This window comes from Heterocephalus glaber, unplaced genomic scaffold (assembly GCF_053883595.1).
Source record: "Heterocephalus glaber isolate CG9 unplaced genomic scaffold, H.glaber_assembly_v1.0 deba00001760, whole genome shotgun sequence".
NCBI lineage: Eukaryota > Metazoa > Chordata > Mammalia > Rodentia > Bathyergidae > Heterocephalus > Heterocephalus glaber.
In genome coordinates, this window is record NW_028258457.1 from 2324515 (window position 1) to 2343820 (window position 19306).

The 19306-nt window shown below is 45.6% G+C and overlaps 1 protein-coding gene across 1 annotated transcript in view; it reads right to left on the reverse strand.

Annotated features, from left to right (window-relative positions):
• Window positions 1–19306, reverse strand: part of Brd4 (bromodomain containing 4) — an 88305-nt gene that overhangs the window by 32002 nt on the left and 36997 nt on the right. The window contains exon 2 of the mRNA XM_021250421.2: window positions 1583–1901. Coding sequence (XP_021106080.2) covers window positions 1583–1867 — 285 coding nt within the window. The 5' untranslated portion in view covers window positions 1868–1901. The remainder of the gene's footprint in view (window positions 1–1582; window positions 1902–19306) is intronic.

Here is a 19306-nt window from a genome sequence, read left to right on the forward strand (position 1 = left end):
CGGGATGCTGCCTCCTCAGAGATCTCAGTTCTCTCAGAGGCCCCTTCTACCTGATCTTCGCTGGCCCAGCCCTCAGAGACTCTGTTCTCATTTTGTTTTCTTACCAAAAAATGGCCCCTCCCCTGATCTGGCTACAATACTCTTTCCCTTTAAAGCAAAATTTCTGGAAATGGTGGCTTCGCACCCTCACTTTCTCAATTGCACGGTAACAAATTTGGTTTCTACTCCTGTTGTCATGTCTTCCTAAGGTCATCAATGACCTCCTAAGGCCAACATGGCAGTCAGGTCAGAATCCTCATCTCTCTCACAACCTTGCAGCCTGATGCAGAAATGTGGGGAATGCTGTCATCTGCCAAGTGATTCTCTTGCCTCCTCCCATGGAAGCCTCAGAACACCCTGCATTCCAATCCTAGCTCCTTCTATCCCAGGGTTCTTTGGATTTCTTTAAGGTCCACCCTCAACTGTGGACCCCTACACAGCCCAGATACAGACTGGTAGAGCAAGCTCATCTAACAGCCTCTTCTAAGTGACTTGTCAGGCATAGCTGGCTGCCTCCTCTCCGTATCTTGGTCAATGCAGACATAGGCCCTCTTTTGCTTCTACCCTTTCCTGAGCCAGTTTATTATACAGACCTGTGGCACTCTCTCTGGCTGACCCTTCCCCCAAGGTCATATGATATGTATGTGGTGGAGAGACAGCACTGGACAACTGTCACAAGGACAATTTTCAGGCAAGGAAGGCCATTCGAGGGTATCCTTACTTTATGAATCTGGGTGGTTGATGGGTGCTAAGGCAGACCCAACCTGGGTCAGTGGCTGTCACCCACTAATTCACCTGCCAGTGGGTATGGGTCCCGGTACATAGGAGAGGGCAGCTTAGAGAAGTCCCTGATGCTTTGAAGGAAAGCAAAAATTAAAGCATTTATTCCAACTCCTCCCTGAGGTTCAGATAGGGAGACTTTTATGCTTACAGAGCTGTCTGCCAAGAAATGGGCAAATAGAAAACTCCAGGAAGAGGGTGAAGCTGCCAATTGAGGACATGGCCTATGTAGATGCAGCCAGGGGCACTTCTCCCCAGGGCCCTTCCATACACTCACTCCCTGTGACAGAATTTGGTGTGTATTCCCACCTTGTGCTGGTGATGGAGATGATGGTGGTAGTGACTACTGATGAAGCAAGCCAGTCCCTTTCAGCACAGTCTGACCAACATATCTACTACTGGCCTGGTGGACCACAGACCTCTTGAGAGGGGAAGGGTCTGGGATTGCCAAGCACTCTAATTTCAGTACACCTTGGAAATAGAAATGAATCTGAGTAGCCCTTCCCCTCTTGTTTCAAACCTCTCTTTTTTCTTTGCCCAAGACCCCAATACCTAAGAAACCAGTTAGTGTTTACGGCACTTAGCTCCTTTCTCCTTCCCTATTCCGATTATCAGGACTACTGAAACCATACACTCAAAGGCCTTCTAGGTGCTGGCAGAGCTTTTGCCATAACTCCAAACCCATCTCCACCCTCCCTTGGAATCTGTCCTTGTGAGGAGACTGAGGGTGGACAGAGGTCCTCGGCCTGCCCAAACTACTCACAGGGAGGTTTAATTTGACAGCGTCCACAGGCTGCTGGAAAGGCCACGCAAACTGGTGTTTCCATAGTGTCTTGAGCACCACTCTAAGCAAATATTGCAGTTGGTTGGTCTGCCTCTTGGGCTTGTTGGGGTTGGAGGTTTCCGGGGGTGGGGGGTTGGTGCTGGCTGCGTTGGCTGGCTGGGGTTGGGCCTGGGCCTGCGTTGTAGACATTTGGGAGGTTTCTAGTCCATCCCCCATTACTGGCAGATTTCTCAATCTCGTCCCAGGGCCGCTCTCCGCAGACATGCTAATGATCCCATCACATTCTTCACCAGGCACTCTACAAGGAAACAGAAAAGTCCTATCAGAGATGAAGCAGTAGATGGGCACTCCTAAATCATATGGCCCCCTGGCTTCAGCTTCCAAAGACTGAGCTCCTCTGGCAGGATTCTGAGTCAGGAGAATAATTCTATGCTCTAAGTATGGGGGCTCTAATACCTGCTCTCCTTCAAGACTCACCATCCAGCAGGGAAGAGAGAGATCACCTCCCCAACAGTGCAGAATAGGCATGGTGGTGAGAGCCCATCGGGAGCCAGCAGGTACTGAGTGCTATGGAACTCATGGGGGAGAAAGTTTAATAAAGCCACGTTTCACAAATCTGCACATTCCTTTTCCCACCTGCAAGTATTCAGAGGACAAAGCCTCGAGTGGGGAAGGTCTGAAAGTCCCTGAATTTGGCATTTACATTCAAACTGTTTGTATTCTGGCTCACTGAGCACTGAGCCAGGTCCATAATTTCACTTGGTGAGCAGATTCCAGGCCCGCTTGCCCTTCCTTGATGGCCCATACAAACTTCTGGAGAGTGCTCAGAGTATAGCCTCATTCTTAGAACATTTTCTTGGTAACTTAAATAATACATGCACACTGATGAAAGAAATCATACAAAGTTACTATAGATTAAAAGAAGAATCCATATCCAATCTACCATTAAATACTAACCAGAAAGGAGCACCTCCAGCAGCAATGCCTTCCTTGTCTGTCAGTGCCTGCTGAGCACATCACCAGATGGGACCCTCCCATCCCTCCCTGAACAACCTATGCTGAAGGCACTCTGGAAACCCTGCCACAAGCATCCTCAAAAGGGCAAGTCTGCACACTGGTCCAGTTATTACAATGAGACAAACTCCAAGATACACAACTGTAATTTGGGGGTACACTCGTTCTTAATGCAAACCACTTTCCAGAAACAATAACCTACCCTCTACTTACAGGGCTGAAAGTTCCCATGCTGTTAATGAGAAAACAAACAAACAAACAAAAAAACCAAATACTCAAATGTGAACTGGCCATCTGCAACCTTTTTGTGTCCTGCCTATTTATAACATTTTTCTATAGGCAAGAAAAAGATACTACCAGCTTTAAACTCAGCAGTATGTAGCTGAGGCTGCCTGTATCTAACAAGCATTTCTAGGAATCAACCTGGGAGTTCAGTGGGGATAAGAAAACCTTTCTGGCTGAGGAAGTCAGCCAAGGAAGAGCTTTCAAAAGGAGAGTTTTATGACCAGCAGGAAGAAGAATAAGAAAAGGCAGGGCAGGCTGGCTTGCTCTGTGGTAGCTTTCATTCTGGAACATTCTGGAACACAATGAATGGGTCAAGAAGCAGCTTTACACCTTGGCACTGTAGTTGCTGATGAATTATAATTCAGTCCAAATGTAATTTAAACCAAGGATACTATAAACTTCTTTGCAAATACAGTTCTGCCAAATTTTAAAAGCACCATCATGCTACTTAAAGCAACTCAGTAGTCTTTGTCTCTGGGGTCTGTGGAGAGCTGAACTTCTAGACACCAGACAGGCTAGAAGCCTGGCATGAAGGTCCTGGCCATATGCATCCTACACTATGGTCCTGGCTACAGACTGAACCCAAGGGAAAAAACTAACCTTTCCAGAGAGCATCTTCTTTTTCCATGGTACTCTGGCCAACTACAGATGCAGTCACCAACCAACTGGAGAACAATGAGAAAAGCAATGCTCTAAGGAAGAGTCTGGTCCATGTGGGAGTAGCTCAAGGTTACTTAGTGCAGATTCTGAAGGGGACAGGGAACAAATGTAACTCAAGAATCAACAAATGATTGGTGGCAATGAAAACTATAGTATGGATCTCACAGATCCAATATAAGAACAAAATCTTTGTTTGCTTCAAGAGGACAGGATGTCCTTTTTTCATCCCAGAAGAGATTTAAGAATACTTTTTTCGGCTGGGGGTTCCATCTGAAACTGCCCTCTTGTTTCCCCCAAAAGCCAGAGAGGGGAGGGATACAAATAACAAATAAACAACAACAACAACAACAACAACAACAACAAAACTCCCCCAGAGTAATCCATTGTTCCTTTAATTCACAGAAGAGGGGTGTAGCAGCCATTGCTAAACAAAGATTTAGTGATATGTGACTATGTCCAGGATGCCAGACTGGAACCAACAATCTGCACCAGGCATTCCCAAGCCTTGAGGAGAGGGGTGGCAACTTCTGGGAACTTGTGTTCTCCTTGGAGGACACCCAGCTCAAACAGACTACTTTAAAAGGGTGTGTGTGTGTGTCAGGGAGGGCTTCTTGAATGTGAAGCCTTGTCCTGGTACCTGTCCCACACAGAGTACCAGAGATGGGGAAGGGGCACAGATAGGTCCCTCTCAATCTGTCACCTTGCACCACAGCTCTACGGACACAAAGGGTTAGGATCAGGTGGGCAAAAGTGTCCCCCAAGTGAAAGGGCGCAGTGAGACAGGAGTTTAGGACCAAGATGGGCCATTTCCCTGAAGCAACTTCATTTGAGGGTGGGCTGAGTGAATTATCACAAGAGCCTGACCAGCACCTAGCCATCATCGTACCCTACAGTGATTTCTTTCATCCCCCCTACCCTTTTTTCTTGGTGCTACAGATGGAACCCAGGGCCTTATGCATGCTAAATACATGCTCTATGACTGAACTCCTGCCATCTCACCCCAACAATGGTTTCTAAAGGGTGATGTCTGACTAGGTGGGCCTGCTTCATGTATCAAGGATTTCCCACCCTATAGGGGGTACTTCTGGAACAAGAAGTAACTGTTGCATAGACAGACCTAGAAGAGTTCCGGTGAAAGCGGGAAACAGTGACGACCTCAGCACAGATAACTCTTTAACACAAAGATAGGGGCAAAAAGTGGTTTTTAATGATGCTGGCAGTTCAGCAAGTGACTCCTATCAGTCTCGAGAGCCCCGAATAGAAGTTTTGTGTGTCCTTATATACCTCCTTTTAAATCTACGAAGCTTAATTTTATTGGAATTTCCCTGAGAATGTAGCAAGCAGGATTTATACAAAGCAGGGCAGTGGAGGGGGGAGAGCAAAGAGTTCTGGCAGGACTTTTGAGTCCATAATTCTCCTTTGGTGACAGATTACAGAAGTTGTCATGGCTACCCAGGTACATTTTACAAACAGCACAGTTACCTAGTTAACCCATAGTTGCCCAGTCCCATATGGAGGGGTGGTCTCCTCTCACTTGCAACTGGAGGGAGACAAGTACATGGGAGCTACCTGGGAAAAATGATGGCATCTGAGACTGAGCTAGGAAAGACAGTATGAGCCCTGGACCCCTGAGTGAGCACATGCCAATGAAAGAAAGGAGGAGGAGGTCACGTACAGATCCAAAGGGAGACAGCACCCACAAGCTGGGGGTAGGGTGTAAACTGTCAGAAGCTCTGCTCAGGAGAGAACAGCAGAGCAGGATGAGAGACCTAGGACCTGGGCCTAACCATACAAAACTGTGACTCTGTGTATGGGCACACAAGTCTGGCAGAGAGCAAGGCACTGCTAACCAGAGAGGTGTAGCACAGCAAGGCAGGCGATCCAAGAAGAGGTTAGAGGGAGGCAGCGACCCAGAAATGGCATCCAGCTGGGCATGGACCTTGTAGAAATTACTCGCCATCATTCCTGAGGTGACAAGAGAGACAAGATGATTTCACCACTAATGAATGGGGAGAACCCCAACCTCAGAGAGGGGAGCACAGCCACCTTCAGAGACATGCCAGGGCCCGAAGTAGTGCTGTGGAAGGATTTGCATAACTGTGTCTCAAAGCCGGCAAGCAAGCAGACTGGTCTTAGGTGGAGGATGTGTGAGCACTGGGCCTGAGTTCTCCTACTTTCATTCTCATCCCAGTATTGATGAGGAAAGCTGAAGTTTGGTGCAATGTGAAGGCTGTACTGAGAGGTGTTAGCAGACAATTTTATCACCTGGAGAGAAATTAACAACTTTATTTTATTCTCATGGTATTTAATTTTATTTTACCTCTTTGTGTTGCTTTTAGCTTCCTTTCAAAATAAGTACTATACAGGAAACAACTGATTTAAAAAAGAAACATCTCGGGCTGGAGATTTAGCTCAGTGGTGCCATCACCTGCCTCACAAACACAAGGTCCTGAGTTCAATCTCTGACACCAAAAAAAAAAAAAAAAGAAAAGAAACATCTCTAAGCATACAAATATCAAATCAGGACTGGAGTGGAGTGACAGTGGTGAGGGCACAGAGTACAAGAACATGCTAGGTGACTGCACAGAAGCATCAAGCAAGGAACAGCATTACATAGAAGGAGCATTGCCAGGGGGTTTAAGGTCACCAGGAGTCTTTGCTACCAGCATGTCCAAAGAGACAAGGGGATGGGTGCAACATGGCCCGGCACAAGGGGAGGCCTCTATGTCCTGGAGAAGGATGAAATGGGGGTGGAGGGCACAGTGAATAAGGCTAAAGAATGATGTCCTCTGGGTGCTGCAATCAGACTTCTCCTTTATAGCAGCTTAGGAAAAGTATAGCTGATGCTGTACCTGGAGCATATGCCAGGGGAGTGGGCACAGCTGCAGGTGGGTTGAGGGAGAACCTCCAGCCCCAGGGCAGAGAAGTATATAGGCAGCAAGGACATAGGACAAGAGAGGGTCTAGCTTGCATTCTTCCCACAAAGAGGAAGCAGCCCCAGAAAATTTCCATTAAGCAGTGACATTCTGGAAATCTCCAAGCAACGTTCCTGAGACAAGAGGAAAGCCAAGGTAGCCAATTTCTGGAGCTTCTGGGCTGGCTATGCCTTCTCTCTTTCCAAAAAGGTCGTAGCAAAGCCAAAGGACAAGGGGCTCTTGTGTGCTCTGGGCTGATGACTTTCTTCACCTTCATGCCAGGGCCAGACAGGCCAAGGAAGCGGAATTTTCTGTTTACAAGATGGATGGAGATTACTTTGCAAAAAAGCCTTTCTTTTGCCTCATCTTAGTGCTTTAAGCCATTACAAAAGCTGAAACACCCCTGGCTAGGCAGGCTGCTTATATGATACACAGTAACCTTTAAATCTTTACAACTTTCTAATATGGTTCCTTCCTCATCCCCTCTTTAAAAAATGGGTTTGGGATGAAGCTCAATGCAGAGGCCCTGGGTTCTATCACTAATATAGCAAAACAAAACAAAACAAAACAAAACAAACAAACAACCCACTCACCCACCCACCAACCCAACCAGACACAAGATCCATATACTGAAAAAAAGACTTAAGTCAATTCCACAAGGAAAGAAACTGCTGAAGGCTGCTGCCCAAATGTGAAGGTATCACATGTTCAACATATAGGCTGGTGGCACACACCTGTAATCCCAGCACTCAGGAGGCCAAGGTAGGAGTACTGCTACAATTTTGAGGCCAGTGTGGGCTCCACAGTGACTTCAAGGCCAGCCTGAACTACATAGCCAATCCTTGTCTCAAAAAAAAAAAAAAAAAAAAAATCAACCAAAAACCCATATAGGTTGGACCTGAGAGCCACAAGTACCTCAGTTTCTCTTAAGAGGCTCTCAGGACAACCACTATCAAGTGACACACACAATCTCCACAATGGATGTCACCAGGTAATGATGCCTGAGCCAGAGGGTCATCATGTACTACTGCCTGGCACCTACCCCCGGCTACCTCTAGAGACTACACACTGACCTGTCACAAGGCTGCTATCCCTAGACATCCTGCATTTTGTGGCACAGCGTTCTCTGCACATAACCATAGGAAAATAAAATGTCTGAGGAACTTCAAGCACCCACTCCTGGTCTGGAGGTAGAGCTCAGTGGCAGAGCACTAATCTACCATGCACAAGCTCTGGGTTCCATCCCCAGTACACATCACACAACGGTACCCCACCCCAAATCCCCGCACTACTCCTACTGAAGTAAAAAGAAACATGAGGAAAACCAACCAGAACATCTGGTCTCTTACAGGTCAAGGAAAAGGGCCCTGGGAGTTCTATGAGACAGCCAGAAAACTGAGGCATAGAGCTGACTAGGTCAGCCTCTTTGGTAAATTCTTACTATAGTGGTCATCTTTACACCACATTGCCCCAGGCCCCTAGCATCAATGTTCCAAACAGCACAGCCTCCCAGTCATTTGCTACCCCTGCTCGGAGGACACACATAGGCAGACCATGACCTTCAACCAGCACCAGGTGTTTTCTTGATCTCTACCTAGTGGCTCCTGGTCAACTCTGAGGGCAGGCCTGCAGTGACCTTACTCCTCCTAGCAGGAGGCAGTCTTGCCCTACAGTGACCACACCTAGACTGTCATCCTGGGGCTTCCACTGGATCACCACCTCCAGAAAAGCAAAGCAAAGCAGCTTTCACACTCACAATGTGGCAACTGCCAGATCTGGTCAGTCACTCGTCTAAGATACATGGCAGGCCTGGAAACTCTGCAGTGGATGTGATGCCCTCCCTAGTAATTAAACAATACTCAGGTGAGTATCTTCAAAGAACCGCAAGGTTGCTTTGGACAGGGAGAGAAGGACTGTGCTGACATCGCGGGAAAGGTTACATCTCTGAAGGAGGTACAGGATGAGACTGGGAAGGTGACAGACTGGGTACATGCTTCTGAGGTTAGTGAAGCAGGCAGGAAAACAGGACTCCTAACCAATGTAGTAACAGCACAGGCAAAGGTCTAGACCAGCAATGGTGAACCTATGGCATGTGTGCCACAGAGGGCTGTTTGTTATTACTGAAAGCTCTAAAAGGTTTGCTATCACTGGTTTAGATAAAAGAGGTTTGCCGCCTGCTATGCAAGCACAAGGACCCGAGGAGTTCGATCCCTGGTACCAAAAAAAAAAAAAAAAAAAAAAAGAGGCTACCACATGTAAATTGCTGGCAGGAGGGCAAGTGGGATTCTTGTGACATTGTTCCCAACCAAAGTTTTCCATCTAAAAAATGAAAGACTGTTCTCTTTCCATTCTCACTCTGACCAGTGGCCAAGAGCAAGAGCCAACTGTCTCTATGCTGAGATAGATGAAAATCAAGGGACACGAAGAGAATTTTCATTTTAACTATTTCCAACCCCAAAAGGCTGGATGATCCAAATGGATGTTCTATTTATGTATCTACTCTCAAAGAAGTCCTATAACATAAATTCTCATAGGAACAAGAAATATATGATGCTAAGATAGCCATGGATAGCACCAAGATGCCTCAGGATGCCATGGTAAAGCAGAGGAGCACTGCAGGAACTATTAACACAAAACAATCGATAATTTCAATGTTAGACTGCACTATCATTCCTTTTGACAATGCCACACCCTGTGAAGTTGTTATAATAAAAAACATGGGGGCCAGTGATTTAGCTCAGTGGCGCCACGCCTGCCTCGCAAGGGCAAGGTCCTGAGTTCAAATGCTGGTACCACCAAAATAAAACAAACAAACAAAACAAATAAAATCAACATGAACAGGAAATGCAGACAGCAGTGTGCAACAGACACACATCCCACTAGGAAATAACTATGGTTATGTAAGGATAAAATAATATCCTTTCAAGTTACACGTTTCATATTTTCAACAGCTACACAGTTGTTGGGACATCAGTACTTAGTTGTTTATACATAGCTACCCAGTAAACAAAACTGTTTAATATTTCATTAGACCTAGAAGCATTGTGAAAAAATTGAGATGCTTTAGGATGCTGTAAACCAGAAGTTTAGAGAGTATCTAATGAAAATAAAAACATAAAATGTTTCTCTATGTTCACAGCCCTCTGATAAAGCATGGCTGCTTTTCAAGGATAGTCTTTGTTATCAATTCACCTCTCATTTTAAGAATAGCATATAGCAAAGCCGGGCATGGTGGCACATACCTGTAATCCCAGCACTTGGGAGGCTGAGGCAAGAGGATTGCCAAGAGCTTGAGGCCAGCCTGGGCTACACAGTGAGTTCAGGGCCAGTGTGAAATACAAAGGGAGACCATGCCTCAAAAAACCAACCTCCCCCCACCGCTCAAAGAATAGTATATAACAGACAACATCACTGTGAAGTTTTCTAACTCTGTACAGAAAATATTTTATCTCCTTTGCTATCTTAAAACTTGTTTGTAATCTTGCCAGTAGTACAGACAACTCAGAAGCCTAAAGATGCAAAACTTTATTTCACAGATTCAAAACAAGTTCAGAACGCTTGAGTATTTTTTTGCAATGACAGAGTTCCAACTTGTAAACTATATGGCAGCAAACCCCATCCACCAGCTGTCCCCATCAAGTCCTGGTTCTCATTGCCCTCTATTACCACTATGTGTGTGTGTGGTTTTTGAGACTCACTACGTAGTTCAGGCTGGCCTTGAACTCACAGCGATCCTCCTTCCTCAGCCTCCCAAGTGCTGCGATGCCAGGTGTGTGCTACCACGTCCGGGTGGGCTCCTGTCCTTTGACTTGGCTTTTAGGAACACTAGATGGGCTTCCTTCCTGGAATTTGGGGAGTGGGGTTTGGCTACAGAGGAAGATGCAGACAGAGGCAGGCTAGTTCTGAGACTTTAAGGGCAAGCAGACAAGAGAAGAAAAAGACCACACACATCTGAACTGCCCAGAAATCGGCTTATTCCTGGAGACTGAGTTCTCAGTTCTGTCCATTCCAAGAAGCTGAGTAGGGGCTGGGGATGTAGGTCAGTGATGCCACGCCTGCCTGGCAAGGGCAAGGTCCTGAGTTCAATTCCCAATATGGGAGATAGAAACTGAGTAAAACAAGTGGGTTTTAACCAGCTACACTTGTTCCACCTGAAGTTCTCCTGGTCTCCCAGCCTACCTAAGTGCCCACTGAAAGTGCCAAACTCTGTCCTGTTAGTTCAGACCCATTTCCCTCCTAAAGTGACAGTACACTGGCAAGATGCCAGAGAAGGCAGGAGCAGTTGTAAAGACAAATGTTAGTTAACTGAAAAGCTTTCGCACTTCTTTCATAAAACTGTACTTAGCAGAACTTTATACCTGCCATCACCACATGCACCTGCAGGAGGCCTAGGAAAGCTTGCCAAGGTACATGCGGCTTCCTGAGCTGATGCTCTGTATTGAGCACTTGACCTGTATCAGTCAAACCAATCTTTGCAAAGCAAGCAGTGGCATCATCATTGCTGTCCCCACAACGACACAGAAGCACAGTGTTCTGCATTGCAAGCTCTGCCCCACAGGTGCTTCCTCACCAAGCACACGGGCAACAACCACAAGGAAGCAGAGGACCACTGACCAGAACCCCCAGGTATCCACTGGCCGACAACATCCACACTTCACAAATCCATCACTGGGAGTGCCTTCACAGCAGAGGTATCTGAATGCCACCTGACTTATGAGTTGAGGCTCAGGAAAGATTTCTAGCAGTGGTACTTCTGAAGAATTTCACTCCTGTGAACAAATCAGAACTGAGACAACTCTCACAGCACCTGGCCATCTGTCTGCAATGAGACTAGGCTCATGTCACAGCCAAAACTTGAAGTACAGTTCCTTGCTGAAGCTGTGGGGCATGGGACAAGGGACCAGAGGAGTAGAGATGAAGTTATCACTTACAAGCCTATCAATTATAAGCCTATATATTTATTAGCTTGAGGGGACATGGTTTAAACTTGTTTTGTGCTGGGCAATACTAGCCAACCCCAGCCTGTAGTAAAAATATAAGTTCACATTTACATGTACCCTTTTTTGTTTTTCAGTGCTGGGGATTGAACCCAGGGCCTTCACACTGAGCTATATCAGGAGATTATTTTTTTTAATTATTATTATTTTTTTTTTTTTTTTTTGGTACTGGGGATCAAACTTGGGACCTTGCACTTTCGAGGTAGGTGCCAGAACCACTAAGCTAAATCCCCGGCCCTTTTTAAATTAATTTTTGAGACAAGATCTCGCTAAGTTGCCCAGGCTGGGCTTGAACTTGCAATCTTCCTCCCAGTCACACATGCCTTTTAGAAATAGAAGGTCACCCCTTCCCCACTACTGTGAGGCTCCTGTGAGGGGGAGGTGAGAGAAGAGGATGAGGAACTCTGACTTTGGTAAAAACCTTATAATTTCTCTGTATTAGTCAACTTGTGGTATACCTTATCCTGTCCTAGAATCTTTGCCGAAATGCTGGCTAAACACAAGTAACAGACGGTCTGCTCCCCTCCTGCTCCTAGTGCAGTGGCTATTCACATTCATGACGACGATGGCTGTGTTCAATTGTGCAATCTGTGTCGGTGGAGAAACACAAACAGGATTACTTTTCCATCTGACTGGCTAGGGCGGCTAGTGAGAACAGCTCTTCTGTCATCAGCCAGACAGTGCTGCCTGGAGAAGAGCCAGTGGCCATGCACAGAGGCAGCTCTTAGAAGCCTTAATCCTCCTTCACACAAGTTTGTATACATCCTGCCCCTTGCCTCTTGGACCAGCCAAGTGGGGACTTCGTTACTTCAGACCTTGTCATTTGTCTTGAACCAGATGAGCCAAGGCAGAGAGATAAGCTGGCCTTCCAGCAACGGGAGGGGAGACACACTCAGGCTCTCTTCTCTGTCCAGGGGACACAGGGCAACAAGGGTCCTGCAGCCAGAAGGAGCAGGAGCCAAGCCTGGGCTGACCACAACCCAGCCAAACAAAACTCTAGTCCCATTCCTTTTAGAAAGCACTAAGAAGACCAGTTACACTAGGAACATATGAATTCTGCACTTTTCCCTGTGAAAGCTGTCAGGAGCTGGCTGGAGGGATGAGCAGCCCAGGTACAGTAAAAGGTTCCTGTTACATACATACTACATCTTGTGAGCCAAAGAAAACAGTGTTACTACACAAAATCAAGACTGCTGGGCTAAAACATATTCCAGCAGGAGAAGCCTAGGCTAACTTTTCCTATATAGGGAAATGAGTAAATATCAGCTGTGCAGGACATACCGTCTATCAAAATAATCCATTCTGCTGTCACTACAACATGAAAGCTACCACGGCCAAACAAATAAACCTGGCTGTGTGCCAACAACTTCGGCCTGAGGCTCATAATCTGCAGCCCCTGTTCCACAAATTTCCAGAAGGCAAGGGGAAGGTATGTGATTAAAAAAAACATTACATTAGGAAAACAAAGCTGGGCATGGCACATCCTGTAATCTGAGCACCTGGAAGGCTGAGGCAAGACTGGTGTGAGTTCTAGGCCCACCTGAACTGAATAGTGAGACGCCATCTTAAAAAAAAAAAAAGGCAAATGTTTAGATGAAAGTAGGTAGCAATGTGCATGTGTGTGGGTGAGCATGTGGGATCACAGGATGAAGCAGGGTATACAGGTGCAGGTCTGAGTGACTGTATCTATTCACATTGAAAAAACCCAAAAACAACCCAATCAACAGCATGTAGCCAGGCATGGTGGCACATTCCTGTTATCCTAGCATCCTGTAGGCTGAGGAAGGAGGATCCCTGCAAGGCCAGCCTGGGCTACACAGTGAGTGAGACCTTGTCTCAAAAAAACACAAAACAAACAAACAAATAAAAAAACCAGTACGTAAAAACAGCCCAGCCCTTTTCCATCTGCCCTTTCCACAAGTCCCCACCATTCTCTCTTGAGGTCTACCTGTCCATCTCTTTACCAGCTTGGCTGGCCTGCAAGCACTGCTCCCCAAAGGAGCTGTGACCTGGAAATCACCCAAATTCAAGACTCAAAGATTATAACAGAGCTAGGTGCTCACTACAAGAGCACTTGCCTTGATGCTCAAAGGCTTCAATCCCCAGCACTGCATCCTCCAAAAAAGAAACAGGATACCATTAATCCAAGGTACACAAACCCATTGACTCAGGCTGCACTGAGTGTGTCTCAGGTTGTGCCTTTCACAGTTAAGAGCTATGTTTTCTCCTGGTTGCCACCATCATTACTCTATCTTCTTTGCCTATCTCTAATTTTTTAAAAATTTATTCTTTCAACAAAGGTGGTGTAGAATGTGTGGTACTGAGCTCAATCCACAGCATAGTGTGAAACAAAACAACAGGACTGTTAATTCATGTAGAAAAACTCTACTTCAAGACAAACTCACTGGGTGTGGTGGTGCAAACTTGTAATCCCAGCACTTGGGAGGCTGATGCAGGAGGACTGCTGAGAGTTCAAGGCCAGCCTGAATTATACATCAGAAAGATATATAATACCTTATCTCAAGGGGGGGGGGCATAGGGACACAGAGCTGCACATGGGAGGCACACCTATAATCCCAGAACTCTGGGATGTAGAGGCAGGAGGATCCCAAGTTTCAGGCCACCCAGGGGAATTTAATGATTTAGCAAAATAAAAGACAGTAAAATAAAAAATATGAGAGCTGGGGATATACTTCAGTGTAGAGGACTGAGGGTTCAATCTCCAGCATCAAGAGGGAGTGGAAAGGGGAAGAGAGGCAGAGAAGGGAAGGAGAGAAGTCAGGTGAGGGGGAAACAGAAGGACCACTGAGCCCAGGAGTTGGGAGGCCAGCTTGGGCAACACCGCAAGACCCTGCCCCAAAACACATGCATCAGGTGTGCCTGTGTACACACACACACACACACACACACACACACACACACACACACACACACAATACACCCACCTCTAAAAAGAGAGACTAAAATAGGCAGGGGAGTAGAGTAGGAAGCAGTAAGGCTGGGCACTTCTCTCTGTTTTAGAGGGGTCCTAGTAAGAAATGAAGGAGACACTGAAGAAGAAAAGAATGTGCAAGGCAGCAAGACTAGGAGATGATGTTTACTTCATGGAAGACACATGGATTAGAAATGAGGAAAAGGTGTAAGAGTGAGAAACGTAGGCTAGCCAAACCAAGCTGTTAACACAGCGCTGAAGAGCCCTGGTAGAGATGAGAAAGCTCCTGGGGATGACATCACACTGATCTTCTGGAAACTCACATCTCCAACAAAAGGATAATCTGGGCATGGTGGTACACACCTGTAATCCCAGCACTTGGGAGAACAAGGCAGCAGAATCACTGCTAGTGTGAGGCCAACCTGAACTAGAGAACCTGTTTCAAAACCAACAGACAAAGAATAAAAACCAATTTCACGGTCCTCATGAACAAAACTTAAAGCTTTATTACACAACACACACATACAACTATAGCATTTCCAGTACAATAAACATCAGAGAAACATATTAGTACCAAGTTCAATGCATGTGGTCGAGGTTAAACTGGGAATTTGGGACACTAAGAGAGGGAGAGATAAGGTGCAGATGAAATCTGCAAGCCCAATGATGAGACTGCCTGTGGGTGAAATGTTCAGAATATATCAGCTTGGCACAGTTTTATAGAAATGGAAATAACACAAACTCATGAGTAGACTCATGGAATAGGAAAGATGATATTCCAATCAAATTTTCTATTCAATTTCACTCATGGGGAAAGGGGGAGCATGGATGAATAACCCAGAGTAAATTGTACCCAGGCACATTCCTGCAACCCACCTACTTTCACTGGGACAAAAAGCGGTTTGAGGAACAGAGCTAGCACAAGTGCTTCCAAAGACTCCATGACACCAATACCAGGGGAACAACTTGACAACAGAGAGCCCTCATTGAGAGGGAAAGCCAGGCCTCTGACAGCCAAGAGGAGGCATGGAGAGACCCACGTGCCAGGAACAAATGCACCCACAAAGGGCAAGCACACACACTGACTCAGGGTTGAGAGATTCTGGAGTCCAGTTATGTAAATGACAGAGCTGCTGTTAATGGGACAAACCTTTCTTCATCAATATTACTCTGCATCCTTCATTGTGAAGCTGAACTTTGAAAAGCAAGTTACATCAGGCTGATCCCTGGTACCAAAAAAAAAAACTACATCAGTCAATATCCAGGCACTCTTTTTTGGTGCCAGGGATCGAACTCGGGTCCTTGAGCTTGCGCAGCAGGTGGCGGAAAACACTGAGCTAAATCCCCGGCCCTCCAGGCACTCTTAACAAGTGGCTCCAGGTAAAATGATTTTCATCCCCTGACCTCACCTCTCATCAGGTATTCAACCCTAACTAGGAAGAAGGGAGAGCACCACTTCACTCAAAGAAAAGGAAATGCACAAAGTGACTCAAAATTAATGTCAGAGTTAGATCTCAAGTCCTCAGTTTATAGAGTAAAATGTGAAGATTGACCCAAGGCCCAATGACCAACTAAACCGCCAGGTTTATACTCAAAACACACCCCCAAAGTTGCAGAAAAGGCCAAACATCTTCATGGAAGCCCTAGGGAATAGGCCAAGCAGACTTGGCTTCCAAGCCACCCAGACAACCACCTGCACATGCCATCCAGGACTTCCTTAGCCAGCATTCTGTGACTAAGGTCCAGACAACCTAACTGAGACAAAACTGTCTTGATTTCAGTAACTTTCAGAAGGCAGAGGAGCTGAATGGGAACAAAACACTGTTTCAGATGAGAATAGCTAACCTGGTAGGGAACTATCATTTTTTCTTTTTATAAAGTTTTTTTGAGACAGGGACTCACTGTATAGTTCAGGCTGGCCTTGAACTTGTGGGAATCTTCCTGCCTCAGCCTCTCCAGTGCTGGGATTACAGGCGTGCACCACCATGCCCAGCTATTTTTTAAGGCTGACATTGTTTGCAGTTCATTTCACAAACTTCCCACAAAGCAGTGAAGCACCCCAACTCTTATACTAACAGGGATGATGAACTGAACAAAAAAATAACACCGGGATCTTGTCTCATTTGTATTTTTTGCTTGATACCTCTGTGTTTTCCAACTTCCTGAAATATGTGCATAGTTATCTATCAGGAAGAAAGGAAAAAAGTGCTTTAAGGAAGATTTAATGGGCAGAGGCTGGGTAGGAGCGTGACTCAGACCCAGACACACCCAGCTTAGTAAAAATGGACCCATCCTGATTTATGAGGCATGTGTGGGGAAAGAGGCAGAGCCACATGCCATGACATTCTCCAGCTCTGTGCAAGTCTCATCCAGGAAGGAAGCCACTGCCTTCCCACGTTAGAACCTGCTTCAGAGGATTATGTCTTTTCTGAGGAACTGGGTCCAAAAACCAAGGGGAGAGGGCCCTCCTCCCATGTATCTAGTAATGCAAGTCAATCCTGAGCCCCTCCTCTCCACCAGCTAACAGTGGAGGAACCAATGAAGCGTGAGGCAAGATTGGGCATCAGGGGCACTCACAGGCCCGAGGCCTCATTAGGACAGAGAACAAAGAAAGAGACTCCAGCCAAGAAATCACCAAAAGACAGGCCTGAAGGTTCAGCAGCACAGAAAGGAAGTAAGAGGTAGGTGAAGGGTATCAGCAGGGGCTGCTGCACAGAAGTGTAATTCCATACTTGCACAGTATCTGTGGGTATCAAGAGAAATCTAATGAGGTGACTCAGGCAATTTTAAATTTTCTAGGACTCACATTAACATAAAAGACAGGAAAATTAATAGTGTATTTCCTGAACCTAATACCCCAATTTTTCTTTTCCAATACTGGGGATCGAACTCAGGACCTTACACTTGCGAGGCAGGCACAGTGCCTCTGAGCTAAATTCCTGGCCCTCCAAATATTTCAACATGTAATCAGCATTAAAAATTCGGATAAAGTTTTATTCATACTAAATCTTCGATATCCATCCAAGTGTGTACTCCATTCACACACACAGTACAACTCAAGTCAGGCACTACATCTTCAAAAATTTTTATCCCTACTTAGATTGCATAAAATTTGCAACTGAAGACAGGCATGCAGGCGCACACCAGTAATCAATCCCAGCACTCTGGGAGGCTGAGGCAGGAGGACCACAAATTTGAGGCTAGCCTGGGCAATTTAGTGAGATCTCATCTCAAAACCAAAATAAAAGGATCTAGGGATGTAGCTCAGTGTGAAAACTCACAGTTGAAAAGGTAGATTCACATATTCGAGGCATTCCAAACCTTCTTAAAGAGTTCTCCAATAAGGAAACTCAGCACTGGTTTTAAAAACTATGTTGTAATTCAATGAAATTAAAAATCTAGTTTCTCAGTAGCACCATCTACATTTTGATGTTCCAGAGACACATGAGGTTTGTTAACTACTACCTTACTGTGAAGATCTAAGTTTCAACAGCTAGACAGGAAGGGGTAGGTATTTTAAGAAATCCATTCTGGTGCCACAGTGATGCAGACCACTACATATTCAGGGCTGGTTTAAGCAGTCAGACCCTCTTCACCACCTCCATCGCCCATAGATCCATCTGTGATACAAATAAAGTTGCTTTTACAAACTCTAGTATACTTACTTAAAAGAAAAAATTAAGCTAGGCATGGTGACACCTGCTTGTAATCCCACCAACTCCCAAGACCGTGGAAGGAAGACTGTCCCAAATTCAAGGCCAGTGTGAGCAATTTGGGGAAATCTTGTCTCAAAACAGAAAATAAGAACTGGTATAGTGGCGCACACACAGCTGTAACCCCAGCACTCAGGAGGCTGAGAAAGGAGGATCACAAGTTTGAGGCTAGCCTGGGCTACACAGTGAGACTTTGTCAAATGAATGAAGAATGAATGAATGAATGTTGGAGGCGCAGTTCAGCCCAACGGGACTCACCTAGCACGTGTGAGGCCCTGGATTCAATCCCCAGGAAGGAAAGATGGGAAATTAACACATCACGTGTGACAAGTCAACTTGTGTGATGGGGGAGATGGAGTTTTGGAGACAACATGAGAAATCTCTATATGGTATGCAGCAACCGATATTCCTGTATGTAACAATGTTTACTGTGAGATTTTTGGTTTTGTTTTTGTGGTGCTGGAGATGGAATCCAAGGCCTTGTACTTGCTATGCACATAGTTCCATCCAGTTCCTTTTATAGCTTTAGAGGACAATGTTCTTTTTAAAAAGACAGAATAAAGACTTTAAAGTACATCTATCTGTTATACAGCTATTAACATATCTCCAGAACTTTTTTCCATACTGGAAAACTGAAAAACTATACCCATATTAAACACTAACTCCCCATCTCCCCCCAACCCTGCCTGGAAAACCACCATTCTTTCTGTGAATTTGACTACTCTAGGAACCTCACACAAGTGGAATCCAGTAGTATTTACCCTTTTATGACTAGATTATTTCACTTAGCATGTCTTCAAGGTTCATCCATGTTATCATATGTCAAAATTCCCTTCCTTTTTAAGGCTGATTGTATGTACAGACCACATGGTCCAAGGTAAATACACCAAAAGAAAGAAGAGATCAGAAATTAACCTTCAATGAAGGTTCCAAAGCCTGGGCAAAGATCTCATCAGCCCCTCTTTTCTTATCATTAGAAGGTGGGGGACTGGATCTAGCTATAAACTTACTTAAGTGATCTTTCCCCCCATCAAAAATTGGCTCCAGGGTCCGGGGATGTAGCTCAGTGGTTCTGGCACCTGCCTCGTAAGTGGAAGGACCCGAGTTTGATCCCCAGTACAAACAAACAAACAAAATAATTGGCTCCAGGGCCAGGGATTTAGCTCAGTGGTTCCGCTGCCTGCTTC